The 16,936-nt window shown below is 45.7% G+C and overlaps 1 protein-coding gene across 5 annotated transcripts in view; it reads right to left on the bottom strand.

Annotated features, from left to right (window-relative positions):
- The window catches only part of LOC126284670 (UDP-glycosyltransferase UGT5-like), a 36,932-nt gene extending 20,559 nt beyond the window's left edge, over positions 1-16,373 (bottom strand). Inside the window, exons 1-3 of one of the 5 annotated variants that reach the window (XM_049983774.1) lie at positions 16,300-16,373; positions 11,211-11,533; positions 9,047-9,624 (exon numbers count right to left, since the gene is read on the bottom strand). In XM_049983774.1, the coding sequence (XP_049839731.1) occupies positions 9,047-9,624; positions 11,211-11,451 (819 nt within the window). In that variant the 5' untranslated portion in view covers positions 11,452-11,533; positions 16,300-16,373. Of the gene's footprint in view, positions 1-9,046; positions 9,625-11,210; positions 13,640-16,299 lie in introns of those variants that run through there. The other 4 variants (XM_049983776.1, XM_049983775.1, XM_049983777.1 and 1 more) reach the window with 4 other exon arrangements.
- Between the last annotated feature and the right edge of the window lie 563 nt (positions 16,374-16,936).

Raw genomic sequence — 16,936 nt, 5'->3', positions numbered from 1 at the left:
TATATTCTTCCTGAAGTCTAAGGCTATTTCGCCTTCTCATACATTTTCCCCACCAGACTGAAGAGTTTGGTCGTGGCTGGCTCTCCCAAGGCTATCAGTAGTTCTAACTGAATGTTTTCTACTCCCGGGCCCTTGCTTCTACTTAGGTCTTTTAGTGCTCCGTCAAATTATTGACGCAGTATCATATCTCCCGTCTCGTCTACATCTACGTCCCTCTCCATTTCCATAATATTGTCCTCAAGTACATCGCCCTTGTATAGACCCTCTATGCATCCTTCCACCTTTTGGCTTTTCTTGTTTGCTTAGGACCGGCTTACAATCTGAGCTCTTGACATTCATACAGATCTCTTTTCTCCAAAGGTCTCTCTTTTTTCTGTAGGTGGCATCTACACTCCTGGAAATGGAAAAAAGAACACATTGACACCGGTGTGTCAGACCCACCATACTTGCTCCGGACACTGCGAGAGGGCTGTACAAGCAATGATCACACGCACGGCACAGCGGACACATCAGGAACCGCGGTGTTGGCCGTCGAATGGCGCTAGCTGCGCAGCATTTGTGCACCGCCGCCGTCAGTGTCAGCCAGTTTGCCGTGGCATACGGAGCTCCATCGCAGTCTTTAACACAGCTTACACTACACTCGTTCGTCCTCTGTTAGAATATTGCTGCGCGGTGTGGGATCCTAACCAGGTGGCATTGACGGAGGACATCGAAAGGGTGCAAAAAAGGGCAGCTCGTTTTGTATTATCACGTTATAGGGGAGAGAGTGTGGCAGATATGATACACGAGTTGGGATGGAAGTCATTAAAGCATAAACGTTTTTCGTCGCGGCGAGACCTTTTTACGAAATTTCAGTCACCAACTTTCTCTTCCGAATGCGAAAATATTTTGTTGAGCCCAACCTACATAGGTAGGTATGATCATCAAAATAAAATAAGAGAAATCAGAGCTCGAACAGAAAGGTTTAGGTGTTCGTTTTTCCCGCTCGCTGTTCGAGAGTGGAATAGTAGAGAGATAGTATGATTGTGGTTCGATGAACCCTCTGCCAAGCACTTAAATGTTAATTGCGGAGTAGTCATGTAGATGTAGATGCCGCGACAGCGTGGACGTGAACCGTATGTGCAGTTGACGGACTTTGAGCGAGGGCGTATAGTGGGCATGCGGGAGGCCGGATGGACGTACCGCCGAATTGCTCAACACGTGGGGCGTGAGGTCTCCACAGTACATCGATGTTGTCGCCAGTGGTCGGCGGAAGGTGCACGTGCCCGTCGACCTGAGACCGGACCGCAAGCGACGCACGGATGCACGCCAAGACCGTAGGATCCTACACAGTGCCGTAGGGGACCGCACCGCCACTTCCCAGCAAATTAGGGACACTGTTGCTCCTGGGGTATCGGCGAGGACCATTCGCAACCGTCTCCATGAAGCTGGGCTACGGTCCCGCACACCGTTAGGACGTCTTCCGCTCACGCCCCAACATCGTGCAGCCCGCCTCCAGTGGTGACGCGACAGGCGTGAATGGAGGGAGGAATGGAAACGTGTCGTCTTCAGCGATGAGAGTCGCTTCTGCCTTGGTGCCAATGATGGTCGTATGCGTGTTTGGCGCCGTGCAGGTGAGCGCCACAATCAGGACTGCATACGACCGAGGCACAGAGGGCCAACACCCGGCATCATGGTGTGGGGAGCGATCTCCTACACTGACCGTACACCTCTGGTGATCGTCGAGGGGACACTGAATAGTGCACGGTACATCCAAACCGTCATCGAACCCATCGTTCTACCATCCCTAGACCGGCAAGGGAACTTGCTGTTCCAACAGGACAATGCACGTCCACATGTATCCCGTGCCACCCAACGTGCTCTAGCAGGTGTAAGTCAACTACCCTGGCCAGCAAGATCTCCGGATCTGTCCCCCATTGAGCATGTTTGGGACTGGATGAAGCGTCGTCTCACGCGGTCTGCACGTCCAGCACGAACGCTGGTCCAACTGAGGCGCCAGGTGGAAATGCCATGGCAAGCCGTTCCACAGGACTACATCCAGCATCTCTACGATTGTCTCCATGGGAGAATAGCAGCCTGCATTGCTGCGAAAGGTGGATATACACTGTACCAGTGCCGACATTGTGCATGCTCTGTTGCCTGTGTCTATGTGCCTGTGGTTCTGTCAGTGTGATCATGTGATGTATCTGACCCCAGGAATGTGTCAATAAAGTTTCCCCTTCCTGGGACAATGAATTCACGGTGTTCTTATTTCAATTTCCAGGAGTGTATTTTACCTCTAGTGGTATATGCTTCTACATCCTTACATTTGTCCTCTAGCCATTCCTGCTTAGCATTTTTGCACTTACTGTCTATCTCATTTTTGAGACGTTTGTTTTCCTTTTCGCCTGCTTCATTTACTGTATTTTCTTATTTTCTCCTATCATCTATTATTCAATATATCTCATGTTAGCCAAGGATTTCTAGCACCTGTCGTCTTTTTACCTACTTAATCCTCTGCTGCCTTCACTATTTCATCTCTCAAAGCTTCCCATTCTTCTTCTGCTCTATCCCTTTCCCCCGTTTTTGTCAACCGTTCCTGAATACTCCCTCATAAACTCTCTACAACCTTTGGTTCTTTCAGTTTACCAGTTCCCATCTCCTTAAAATCCTGCCTTGTTGCAGTTTCTTCAGTTTTAATCCTAGAGTTTATAACCAAGAGATTGTGATCAGAGTCCACATCTGCCTCTGAAAATGTATTACAATTTAAACCTATTTCCTGAATCCCTCTGTCTTACCATTATATAATCAGTCTGAAACCTTCCGTTATCTCCAGGTCCTTTTTTCCTTTTGTGGTTAATATAATTACTTATCTGTAACAAAATGGAATGTAGGGCTCTGTTATGTGAACACTGTACATTTAGTCATTTTTGTATATTTATATCCGTGTCAATACTGACTGTGTAAGTCGCCCCTCTTTTTATCTCCTTTTCCGACTTGTAGTTGTCAGCTGACTATGGTGTAAGAACCAGAAAGCCGGTTCGTGACGAAATAAAAACAAATTTGCAGATAATGTGTAAGAACACTTGGAAGTGATATACACCGAAGGTGCGTTTGTTACGGAACCAGATATCGATTGTTCGTGATGAAACAAAAACAAATTTGCAGATAATGTGGAAGAACACTTGCAAGTGATATACATCGAAGGTGCGATTGTCATGGAACCAGATATCGATTGCGAGAATCGATGCGTAATGTGCGGCGAAGCGAGCGACTTTTCAAATACGACACGAAACTAGTATGTCGAGTTATGTTAATATGAAAATATGATAATAATTGCGCCGGTTTGATGTATTTAAAAACAGCCGCGAGTTTTGCAGTGTTGTCGGTATTGTTATTACCTCTACTAAAGTACAGAGGCCTAAGAAACTCCGGAAGACGAGTCCATTTACGTTTGTAAATGGGGCTATGTAAGTGGATCAGGTTTTATTGTCAAAAATGATAACACATTCGGAGAAGAAGCAAGGCTGTAAATATGACCACAGCTCGTTTCAGTCACAGAAATTAAATCTGTGCTATTAGGTTCCTGCTTAACTATGTCCTCGACAATCGTGGCATACTGCTGCGACTGAATAGAGCAGTAATCATATTTTCAGTCTTGCTACTCCTCTGAATGTGTTATCACTTTTGGCAATAAAAACTGACCCATTTACCTTGCCTATCCAACCACCTAGCCCCATCATTTAATTTAAAAAAAAAAACACGCTGATCATTTTAAATGGATACTGCTTGGCGGGCTATACACAAAATACTTTTCGTTCATGTCTTGTCGTTATAGTTGTAATCGCTGTAAACAAAATCGATGTCTGACTCCGTGACAATCGTCGTACCTTGGATATAGTAGGTGTAGAAGAATGAAACAGGAATTCCCCTATAGATGGTGCTAGCCGTCAGTGTAGGGCCTGTGAGGCCTCGTTTACAGTACCATCTGCTTCCTGAAACAGTTGACGACGAATTTCAACACACAGTAACCCAAGTTCCATACATTTGCTTCAAACCCGTAAACATATCGAGTTTTGTGCCTGAAAACTACGATTCGCGGACAGCATTGGTGTTCTATTATCATTTGAAGAAACCACCGAAAAAGTTCCAAGACAACGAATTGCAGACCTTATTGGATAAAGATGATACTCAAACTGAACAGGAACTAGCGGAACAATTCGCTTGAAAGCTATGGGAAAGGTGCAGAAAGTGGAAAAATGGGTTCCGCATGAACTGAACAAAAGACAGCAAGCAAATCGAAAGATCACTAGTGAAATGCTGCTTGCCAGCGACAAAAGAAAGTTGTTTCTCCATCGAGTAGTCGCAGGTGATGAAAAATGGATATATTCTGAGAATCCTAAGAGTCGTAAATCGTGGTTAGATCCAGGCAAACCATCGACATCCAATGCAAGGCAAAATTCGCTTTGGAAAGAAGACAATGCTCTGAGTTTGGTGGGATCAGAAGGGTGTCATTTACTATGAGCTGCTAAAACCTGGTGAAACCGTTAACACTGATCCATACCATCAGCAAATGATCGATTTAAATCGAGAATTAGGTGAAAAACGACCGGAATATGGAAAAACGCAACACAGAGCCACATTGCTTCATAATTACACCTCATCACACACAGAAAAACACGTCGGGGAAACGATCGAGGTGTTCAGTTGGCGGCCTATTCTCCAGACTTGGCTCCATCCGATCATCATCTGTTTGCATCACTGGGACACACTCTCGCTGAACAACGCTTCGGTTGGTATGAACATGTACGAAAAGGGCTATCTGACTGGTTCGTTTCAAAAGAAGAACTATTTTGTTGGTGTGGCATTCATAGCCTGCCGGGGAGGTGAAATGAAATGACCGTATGGCAGTGTTGGCCGGGATGTCCAAGTCGTGTTCGGCCGCCAAGTGCAAGTCTTATATCAGTCAGCGCCACATTGGGCGACTTGCGGCCCTGATGAGGATGAAATGATGATGAGGGCAACACAACGCCCAGTCCCCGAGCGGAGAAAATCTGCAACCCTGCCGGGATTCGAACCCGGGCTCAGTGCATGGGAGGCAACACGTTGCCACCCAGCTAAGCGGGGGGACTGTCGGAGAGGTAGAAGAAATGTATAAATAGCAATGGAGATTATTCTGAATAAAATATTGTTTATCAGTTTCAAACAACAGACGTGTAGTTATTGCAACGAAATTTTAGTTTCATACTTCTGCAACTGGTATATGGCTTGCGAGCTTTCTTCGGAATTACGATTTTGCTGAACATTAGGAAGTGTTTCAACGTTACCTTTTTGGCGAACCAGTCATTGTTGAAGTAATGCAAAGATGGTAATCTGTACAAAGAATCGAGTGCAAGCAGTTTGGTAGGTTTCTGTAGTCTTTGTAGCTTATGGGAAGACATGTGTTTGATTTTCGGTTCAGCGAGCCAATCGCAGCGCTGCCTGCCGAGCGAGGAACGCTGGGTGGAGTTAAGATATAGTCTGTCGTATGCTGGTCGCTGTTTAGGTGAGACGTTGCCGAACTGAATGGAGCCGGTCGCTGCTTTCCGTGTTTGATAACGTGTCATATTTATTGGAGTTATCCAGGGGTATTGCTTATGATCAAAGTGAGTTTGTTAAGCATTCGTGGACATTAGCATGTCGTGGGAAAATTTTTGCTGATGTACGGAGCGAAGTTGGAATGAACGCCCCGAATGAAATTTTGCTCCGCCTGTTGTTGCTAAGTATTTGTCTTACGAGAACACCAGACAAAAGACAAATTCAGTCGTTTACTAGTCTGAAGCGTAGTTCAATCAGCTCATTCACTCTTCCATTCAGATGAGATTATTTAAGTTATACACAGTGTATAGAGTTAGGCTCATATGATGTTTACTAATCTGGTCCACTTGCAAATGTCTTTGTATGTATGAGAGACATGGGTTTCTCTGTTCAGCTGAATTTTGAATTAATTATATAACGTGAAAAACAAATATTTTCTCTCGTTTAAAGACCCTGGTCAGTGACTTGATGGCTCTGAGCACTGTGGGACTTAACATCTGACATCATCAGTCCCTTAGAACTTAGAACTACTTAAACCTAACTAACCTAAGGACATCACACTCACCCATGCCCGAGGTAGGATTCGAACCTGCGACCGTAGCGGTCGCGCGGTTCCAGACTGAAGCGCCTAGAGCCGCTCGGTCACAGCGGCCGGCCAGTGTCTTGATACTTAAGCGCATTATCGTAACTTCTACCCTCCTATCATTACATGGTCACGGTTTCTGGAACGCAACCCTATCTCTGATAACTGACGCATTTGCTAATTTTCGTGTAACACTTAATATCAAAGATAGCATCCTATATTCCAAACATTACGTATTCTGGTTTTACTGGCTGCATTTTACAGCAAATGAGGTAGGCCGATACGCTGCTGCTACTTGGAGGAACGCGGTACGTGGTTCTTCAGAAATGTTCACGGCCAGTGTTTCGTGTTTGACTGCTATAACCACAGAAACCAGGTTAACATCTCCTCCGCAACTGACAAGTCGAAATGCCAAAGCACATTCATTATTACTGAAATATTACAGACGAATTGCAGGTTCACTTGTGTTTCAAAAATGTTCAAAATCTCTAAGCTTACACACTACTTAACCTAAATTATCCTAAGGACAAACACACACATACACACACACACACACACATGCCCGAGGGAGGACTCGAACCTACGCCGGGATCAGCGGCACAGTCCATGACTGCAGCGCCGTAGACCGCTCGGCTAATCCCGCGCGGCACACTTGTGTTTAACTTGTCGATGCTATGTCTACTATTTTCACGTTGCGCGATTTACATAGGTGAGCTCTGCTCAGTTAACTTTTATTGGTGAGGCTACAGTCAGATTGCGTTTATAAAGTAATTAGCTGTGTCATTATTTGTTCTGTTATAAGGAATAATTCCTTCAAATCAGGGCACTGCAAAAAGCGCAGACACTTTACGCCCTTAGCTCTCAGGACTAAATAATATTTAATTATTCATTTTTAGGAAATGGAACCGCCACATGTGTATACAGGGCCTCCCAAAAGGGATGGTCAATATTTAGAGATATGACAGGAACGATGATTCTAAGCAAAAAATAGTCTAGTAAACATGGGCTCTAAAATGCATGCCTTAAGACCTATGAGCACTTGTTCATCTTCACTGCTGAGAAACTGTGAAAACTCTTACGGGTGAGTTCTAAAATCTATGCTTACTAGACAATTTTTTTTCTTTTTTTTTGTCCATACTACATCCCACAGTAATATGGAAAGCGATGAGATCACTTTAAAAGAGGTTTGTTTCATAGCACCGCAGATAAAGTGTTCATACTCTTAAGGTATGCATTTTAGAGCCTCTGTTTACTGTATGAGGGTCACTCTAAAAGAATTTCTTTTAGAAGAATTTTTGTAAAAATAGAGTTTTCATTCTGCATGTGTGGAAGTTTTAGTGTGTAGATACATCCTTCCCGCTTGTTTTCAAACTTAAGTCAACCTATTCCCTTGAGTGGCTCTGTCACAGCATGATTTCAAGGTGGCGCAACACGTGACGTTCGTCAGAAGCATCGTGCTGTCATAGAATTCCTGTGCTGTGAAAACGTGACAGTGGGAAACATCCACAAGAGGTTGAAAAAGACGTATAGAGATGCTGCTGGCGATCGCAGTACAGTTAGTCGGTGGGCAAGAGGTTATGTGATGAAAGCGGGCACGGCAATATTGAGGATTGTCCTCGCAGCGGCAGGCGTCGTAGTGCACACACTCCAGACAATGTGCAGACAGTTAAGGAATTGGTGACTGCTGACAGACGAGTCACAGTGAACGAATTGTCACGCTACGTTGGGATAGGGGAAGGAAGTGTTTACAGAATACTGACAGTGTTGGCGTTTAAAAAGAAAAACGTTATGCAGCGAACTTTTGAAACAGTACGAGAATGGTGGAGATGAATTTCTCGGAAGAATTGTGACAGGTCATGAAACATGGCTCCATCATTTTTCACCAGAGACAAAGAGGCAATCAATGGAGTGGCATCATGCAAATTCACCCAAGGAAAAAAAAATCAAAACCACAACTTCTGCTGGGAAAGTTAGGGCTATGGTGTTTTTCGATTCCGAAAGATTCTTGCTTGTGGACGTCATGCCAAGCGGAACCTATAAATTCTGATGCATATGTGACGACACTGAAGAAACTTCAAATGGTTCAAATGGCTCTGAGCACTATGGGACTTAGCATCTGTGGTCATCAGTCCCCTAGAACTTAGAAGTACTTAAACCTAACTAACCTAAGGACATCACACACATCCATGTCCGAGGCAGGAATCGAACCACCGACCGTAGCGGTCACGCTGCTCCAAACTGAAGCGCCTAGAACCGCTCGGCTACACCGGCCGGCAAGAAACTTTAAGCTCGACTGAGTCGTGTTCGACCACATCGGCAAAAGCAGGATGTTTTGCTGTTGCACGACAAGGCACGGCCACACGTCAGTCAAAAAACCATGGAAGTGATCACAGAACTTGGATGGACAACACTGCGACTATCACCTCTTTGGGAAACTGAAAGATTCTCTTGGTGGAACAAAGTTTGAAGATGATGACTCCCTCGTGCACGCTGCCAAACAGTGGCTCCAACAGGTTGGTCCAGAATTTTGACCGTGCGGGTATGCAGGCGCTAGTTCCAAGATGGCCTAAGGCAGTTGAGAGGGATGGAAATTATGTGGAGAAATGATAATATTGTTCCTAAAGAATGCATCTACAAGCTATAAAATTTAAAAATGGAGAATAAAAGATGGATTAAAAAAATAGTATGCATTTCTTTTGGAGGCACCCTCGTACATTTCTGATTCGAGTGATGGTTCCAGTCATATCCCCGAATACTGACCGTTCCTCGTGGGACACCCCACGTACTTCCCTTACTGCTCTACGTGGCTTCAGTGCCGCCAGTGGTAATTCATTCATCGTGTTTTGGTTTATCAGTGTGTAACGAACGTAGGGAATACTCCATCAAAAGAAACTTTCAGTGCATTACCTGTGGGAGAGCCTTGGGAGCCTTTATGTGCATTCCTCCATAACCGACAACGTTGGGAAGCATCGGCCGCGGGCGGTTGAAGCTGAGATGCCAGTTGATCATGACCAGGGACGTGGTGCGCTCCAGATGGGCCAGAGGCGGAGCGCCGGGCACGAAGTTCTGCACGACGGCATCGACTGCGGGCAGGTAGACGTAGCGGCGGTACGCCCTCACCAGGAGGCCGTAGGCCGCGTTGTGAGCGCGGTCCAGCAGGGAGTCCAGCCGACCGTAGTCCAGGAAGGCGTCGGGCACGTAGGCGGACGGCCGCGGGTTGGCCACCATGTCGTCCATCCAGGGCGCCCCCTCGAAGGGGCAGGTCCCCACTATGGGCACACGGAATTTGTGGGCGAGCACCAGCAGGCAGTCGTTGAAGAACAGCTCCGTGATGAGCAGGTCGAAGCTCTCGTCCGGCGACGCCAGTAGTCGCTGAACCTCGGGCTCTTCCATCAGCCTCGGACACGAACGCTCGCCGTACCGCATCAAGCGCCTCATTATACCGATCTTGTCCGCCCCAAAGGAGAAAACATCTATGTACGTGCCTACGAGGGAAGGGCTTTAGTGAGGAGGGAGCAAGTGCACTTCTAGGATAGTACCTGTGGTGGAGGGTGGAGCGTGTGACAGTCTGCTGTCTCGCAACAGAAATATAAAATATTTCACTTTATTATATATACACTACTGGCCATTAAAATTGCTACACCAAGAAGAAATGCAGATGATAAACGGGTATTCATTGGACAAATATATTATACTAGAACTGACATGTGATTACATTTTCACGCAATTTGGGTGCATAGATCCTGAGAAATCAGTACCCAGAACAAACACCTCTGGCCCTAATAACGGCCTTGATACCCCTGGGCATTGAGTCAAACAGAGATTGGATGGCGTGCACAGGTACAGCTGCCCATGCAGCTTCAACACGATATCACAGTTCATCAAGAGTAGTCACTGGTATATTGTGACGAGACAGTTGCTCGTCCACCATTGACCAGACGTTTTCAATTGGTAAGAGATCTGGAGAATGTGCTGGCCAGGGCAGCAGTCGAACATTTTCTGTATCCAGAAAGGCCCGTACAACATTCGGTCGTGCATTATCCTACTGAAATGTAGGGCTTTGTAGGGATCGAATGAAGGGTAGACCCATGGGTCGTGACACATCTGAAATGTTACGTCCACTGTTCAAAGTGCTGTCAATGCGAACAAGAGGTCACCGAGACGTGTAACCAGTGGCACCCCATACCATCACGCCGAGCGATACGCCAGTATGGCGATGACGAATACATGTGCGTTCACCGCGATGTCGCCAAACACGGATGCGACCATCACGTTGCCGTTAACAGAATCTGGTTCATCCCAAAAAATTACTTTCGGCCATTCGCGCACCCAGGTTCGTCGCTGAGCACACCATCGCTGGCGCTCCTGTCTGTGATGCAGCGTCGAGGGTAACCGCAGCCACGGTCTCCGAGCTGATAGTCCATGCTGCTGGAAACGTCAGGTGGCTTGCGTAGTTTGGATGTAGATGTAGTTTGTGTGTTGCATATGGTTGAGCAAAAGCTCGCAGACGAAGACTGGTTGTATCAGCATGACAAATCACCCTGTCATAAAGCAGCATCTGTGACGCAACGGTTTGAGGACAATAACTTTTGTGCAATGACCTGATCTTCCCACAATTCCGACCTGAACCCACTAGATCATTTTCTGGATGAGATAGTATGAGGACTCCACTCCGGACCCCAGCGTCCAACTTCACTAACTCCTGTGGTTTCGCCACTTGAGGAAGAATGGGCTTCCATTTCCGCACAAACATTGAGACATCTAATTGAAAGCGTCCCCAGCACAGATCAAGCCGTCACACAGGCGAAGGGTGGACATACCTCATATTAGTGTCCACTAACAAGTGCATGGATACTGTTGAGCAGCTATTGTATATGTTGTTGAAGCAACATTGCTCCAGAAGAAATAAAATATCCTAGTATAAGTGACTGTAGCTGTTTAAAATATAGCTGCAAGTGAGTTATCTCACTTAGCAAGACAAGAAATAGGTTTATATGATAGTCGGAGCACAGATCTGTGAACGATTGATGACGATCCTGCTGTTACGGCAGGTCGTTGTGTTGTGACTCACCCGGCATCAGATCGAGGTGCTCGCCGACTGGCGCAACGGTCCAGTTGTGGTGGGGCTGGGGTTCACGGTGCGAGGTGAGGATGGTGACGTGGTGCCCCCTCTCAGCCAGCTCCCAAAGCAGTGGCCGGAACACGTTCCAGTGGCTCCAGGCCGGCACGCTGTACACGGCCAGGATGCGGGCCGCCGTCGACCCCGACAGCCAAGCGGCCGCCACCAGCAGCTGCCTCCACGGGGCACCCATCTGTGGCTCCAAAACTTGTTGTGTCCCTTCAGTCTCAGTCTCCTGCACTTCCGGCTAGCCTGCTAATAAAAGCTGAAGGGCTCTGTAGACGATAGTGAACCATGAATTTAGTTAGCAGCAGATTGATTAAAAAATGGTTCAAATGGCTCTGAGCACTATGGGACTTAACATATGACGTAATCAGCCCCCTAGAACTTAGAACTACTTACACCTAACTAACCTAAGGACATCACACACATCCATACCCGCGGCAGGATTCTAACCTGCGACCGTAGCGGTCGCGCGGTTCCAGTCTGTAGCGCCTAGAACCGCTCGGCAACATCGGCCGGCTGTAGGTTGATTACAATATCGATTTTTCCATATGAGCCAATAGGAAAAGTATAAAGTTCGATTTGTCTTATTTTATTTATACTCTTGTCTTTGAATTTAACCAAACAAATGGTTCAAAAATGGGTCAAATGGCTTTGAGAACTATAGGACTTCTGAGGTCATCAGTCCTCTAGAACCTAGAACTACTTAAACCTAACTAACCTAAATATATCACACACATCCATGCCCGAGACAGGATTCGAACCCGTGACCGTAGCGGCCGCGTGGTTCCAGACTGTAGCGCCTGGAACCGCTCGGCCACCTCGGCCGGCTTAACAAAACAAATAACACGCTTAACTCAAAATACATTTTAACGACTCAACAGCTTCTTCCACCGTTTCCTTCAATTCTAGTCTGATCAAGTTCAATCGTGCCTCGAAATTGGAGTGTCAAAAGTACCACAGACAAGTATCATAGATATCGAGAATAGGGGAACGCTATTATGAAATCAGCTGAAGTTATCGATTTCGAGGGCCTGTTTGATACACGATGACGGGACTAAATACTATTAAGATCGACTGTACGTCAACTGAATATCAAAATAAATTGGATGATGCAGCTGTATGGCGATGTTACATTGCTAGTGCAGTGAAATAACACCTGAAGGTTACAAATGAGTCCATCGTCCATGAATCGCGGACCTTTCGCCGGAGGAGTGGCTTGTGGGCCTCTACGGTACATACGCCCACGCCGTAGGTGCAACCACAGCGCAAGGGCATCTGTTGCGAGGTCAGACAAACGTGTGATTCCTGCACAGTGGCAGCATTCTTGTCAGTATTTGCGGGGGCAACAGTCTGGCTGACTGACTGGTCTGGCGTCGTAACATCAACCAAAACAGCCTTGCTGAAAGCAAGAGGAAACTATAGCCGTAATTTTTCCCGGGAGCATGCAGCTCTATTGTACGGTTAAATGATGATGGCATCCTCATAGGTAAAATATTCCACAGGTAAAATAGTCCCCCATTCGGATCTTCTGCCGGGCAGTACTCTGGAGGATGTCGTCATCAGGGGAAACAAACTGGTGTTCTACGGATCGGAGGGTGGAATGTTAGATCCTTTAATCGTGCTGGCAGGATAGAAAATTTAAAAAGGGAAATGTATAGGATGAAGTTAGATATAGTAGGAATTAGTGCAGTGCGGTGGCAGGAGAGACAGGACTTCTGGTCAGGTGAATACAACGTTCCAAACTCATAATCAAGCAGGGGAACTGCAGGTGCAGATTTAATAGTGAATAAGAAAGTAGGGATGTGGGTAAGCGACTGTGAACAGCATAGTAAACAGATAAATACAAAGCCAAACGCAACACAATATTACAAGTTTATATGCCAAATAACTTTGCAGATGGTGAAGAGACTGAAGAAGTGTATCGTGAAGTAAAACAAATTTGTCACCTTGTTAAAGCACACGAAAATTTAACTGTGATGGGGCACTGGTATTCTGTACTAGGAAAAAGATGGAAAAATTGTACGTGAATATGGACTTGGTGAACGGAATAAGAGAGGAAGCCACCTGGTAGAGATTTGTGCAGAGCATAATGTAATAATAACTAACACTTGGCTTAAGAATAATGAAAGAAGGCTGTACACGTGGAAGAGACCTGGAGACACCGTAAGATTTCAGATTGGTTATGTAAATGTAGGACAGTGATTTTGGAACCACATTTTGAATTGTAAGACGTTTCCAGGGGGAGATGTGGACTCTGACCACAATTTATTGGTTATGAACTGTAAATTAGAACTACAGAAACTACAAAAGGTAGGGTACCAGGGAGATGGGACCTGGATAGGTTGAAAGAACCTGAGAGTATTGGAAGCCATTCAGAGGGACCATTAGGCAACGATTGAGTAGAACAGGGAGAATAAAAGCAGTAGAAGGCGAACGGGTAGTTTTGAGAGATGAAATAGTGAAAGTAGCAGGATATCAAATGGGTGAAAAGCCAAGGCCTAGTAGGAATCCTAGGATAACTCTGTAAGCTTAGGGACTGATGACATTAGAAGTTAAGTCCCACAAGATTTCACACATTTTTGACTTTTTTTTGTCATTTCCATTACCCATTAGGAGCGGGCTAGCAGCAGCATAAGCGCTGCTCTTCAGCTGAGAGACATAAATTGATAGGGAGACATTATAAACAATATAAAGAACATAACATGGCGGAATATAGAAACAAAAAAAGACAGAAGAGAAGAAAAGAAGGCATACAAAGCGGTGACTGTAAATCGGAGAGAAAAATCTAAAAAAGTACTGTACACAGAAAACCACACACTACATTAAAAGGCGACAGGCAAAGTATGGCTGGAGCATAACAATTCGTAGAACGAGTAAAACTGCCACGTGACGGACAGCGTAGCAAGGATCAGTCATGGACGAAAGACACGTCGAGCACACAATTGAAACCACATCACTAGATGACACTGTATAGTGACACCAAAACACAGCACTAACGCAGCAAACTAAAAACGATTAAGAACTGGGAGGATCTGCAGGGGGTAGGGGCGACAAGGGAAATGGAAGGGGAAAGGAGGTGAGGAGGAGGGGAGAAAAAGGAGGATGAGGTGGGGGGCGCGATGAATGAGAGCTGGGGAGGGAAGGGACAGTGTAGGAAGACAGCTGAGGAGGGGGTGCAGAGACTCAGGGAGTGAAGGAGAAAACTCCGCTCTAGGAGAAGGAGGGGAGAGGAAAAGGGAGGTTCTGGGGAGGGGAGGGAGAAAGGCAAGGTTACAGTTGGAAGGAAGGGTATATGTCACAGTAAAGTTCAAGATCCAGGAGGGGGAGGCGCTGGAAATTGCCCTGATGAAGGAGATGGAGGGTGTGCAGGTGGAGAGAGGGAGGGATACAGCGATAGAGGTGCGGCAGTGGGTGGGGGGTGGAGGATACAGCTAAAGTCAATGCATTTGTTTTGTACAACTCAGTAGGGTTTTCCTAAGCGAGAGTGCACACAACTTCCGATATTGTAAGCATCTTGTTACAGCTTCGTAGAGAACACTTCCTCAAACGTGAACATCATGATATCCATTTTTTATGGACTTTCCGCTCCAGGTCATGAGTAGTGACGAACGCTTGCCTACGAGAGTGGTTTGAAAAGTCCTCTGAATCACAACGAGAAGTCAGCGCTAGCACAACGAGTTGTTTACGTGATATTCATTGGACTGTTACCAGTCCACACGTGTCACGTCAGTGCTCTTGGAAGAGAGCTGTGGCAGTGACGTGATTCTGTTGTTGTTCCCGCATAGTAATTTGCCAAGATGGAAAAAAAGAGATTCGTGCAGTAATTAAGTATTTCGTAAAGAAATGTATGAAAGCAAAGGACATTCACAGCGATTTCCAGAATACACTGGGCGACTCTGCTCCTTCATATTAAACTGTTGCCAAGTGGACAAATGAATTTAAATTCGGTCGGCAGAGCTTACATGATGATCCCCGCAGTGGTCGTCCAAGATGCGTCACTACTCCAGAAATTATTGCACAAAATGGCCATGGAGGATCGCCGATTGAAAGTGCATGAAACTGCTCACGCTTGCCAGATGTCATCTGAAAGGGTACATCACATTTTAACTGAACAATTAGAAATGAAAAAAAAAATATCTGCAAGATGGTGCCGTGACTCTTGCCGTTGTATCAAAAACGCGCCCTCACACATGTGTCGTCGCCATGGCAAAATTACACGAAATAAGGAATGAATTGTTGCCACATCCGCCTTATTCATCTGATATGGCTCCGTCAGACTGACGTATCTTCCCAAAACTGAAAATTTTTCTTGGTGGACGAAGATTCCGTTCAAAAATAAGAATTGGGAGCTGGAGTTGACAACTATTTTTCAGACCTGGAGGAAACTCATTTTAGAGATGGGATCAGGGAACTGGAACATCGTTGTACCAAGTGCATTAATCTACAAGGAGACCACATTAAAAATAGAAAAGTTTGAGTGATGTAAGTACTTTTTTTCTATTCCGTTTGGAGAACTTTTCAAACCACCCTCGTACTTCGTTTCATATCGTGTACATTTCTGAAACCATCTTAAAATGCTCTTCGCCATTTTCTATGTCTTCAAGCGCTCACAGCGTGTTCACCAGACATTTCACTAATCTGCTGATGCATTTCTAGCTTTCATGTCTCTTCCATTAAAAAAAACAAAACAAGGAAGAGCGCGGAATTTTAAATGGACTCAGTCGTATTAAAAAAGACGCGTGAATGAACGTTAATTAAATCGAAAGCTATTGCATATGTGTTTGTGGATGAGTAACAGTTGGAGATACTTTACGAGCATGCGCAGTACGGCAGCTGCAGATCTCCAGCGGCAATATTTCAAAACGGTACTGATTTTAAAAATGGGCCTCGTATTTACTATTTCCCCTGAAACACACTGTGTGGATAAACGGTCAGACGTCGATGACGTGGTTGGCAGATATCTGGGAAGTGACTACGATGTTTTTACGGTCACATGACAAAACTAGGCCAACTGTTACTTATAAGATGACCTCACCTGGTCCCAAGTGGCTCGTGAGGCTGCTCTTGCACAGACTGGTGATCGGCGACTGCGCCATGACGGCCACAGATAGGTCCACAACAGCGTCCTTGTCTCGCGTTTATCGCGCCTGATAAATGGGTCACGACCACTGTGAGGCTGCAATGGCATCAAGCGATCTCTGCTGCTTGTCGCCTGTCAAGAAAATTCTCGTGCCGAGGACGATAACCATGCAAGATTGATTTATGCCTTTTGAAGTAATACTGCAACCTTTCTTTCGGGAAATGTTTTCCGTATAACAGAAAACAAGTTGATTCAATAGGTCAATACGGGAACCGCATGACAGTCGAATTTTTGTACACATTTTAGGTCTACACCTTCGCTTACGCCGTTTTGCAATAGACGGCAGTAGCGGAAAAGGGGGTTCAGGTGGATGGTCATTAGGTGTAATACAATAAGCTTAGGCATCTGTAAACATAATGCCATAAAATATTAGTCGATTTGTGATTGCATAATAAGGTTATTCTCGATTAAATATGTCAACTTACGTACCCATTTCTCGTAGTTTAACATGAACAAATCTCCGGCTGTGGCTCTTAAACGTGCACAGAATGTTTTCAGCGCCCTAAGAACGGTGATTTTGATGTTGAAGACC

Source organism: Schistocerca gregaria, chromosome 8, assembly GCF_023897955.1.
Source record: "Schistocerca gregaria isolate iqSchGreg1 chromosome 8, iqSchGreg1.2, whole genome shotgun sequence".
Lineage (NCBI taxonomy): Eukaryota > Metazoa > Arthropoda > Insecta > Orthoptera > Acrididae > Schistocerca > Schistocerca gregaria.
This window is presented reverse-complemented; position numbering and strand designations above follow the sequence as displayed.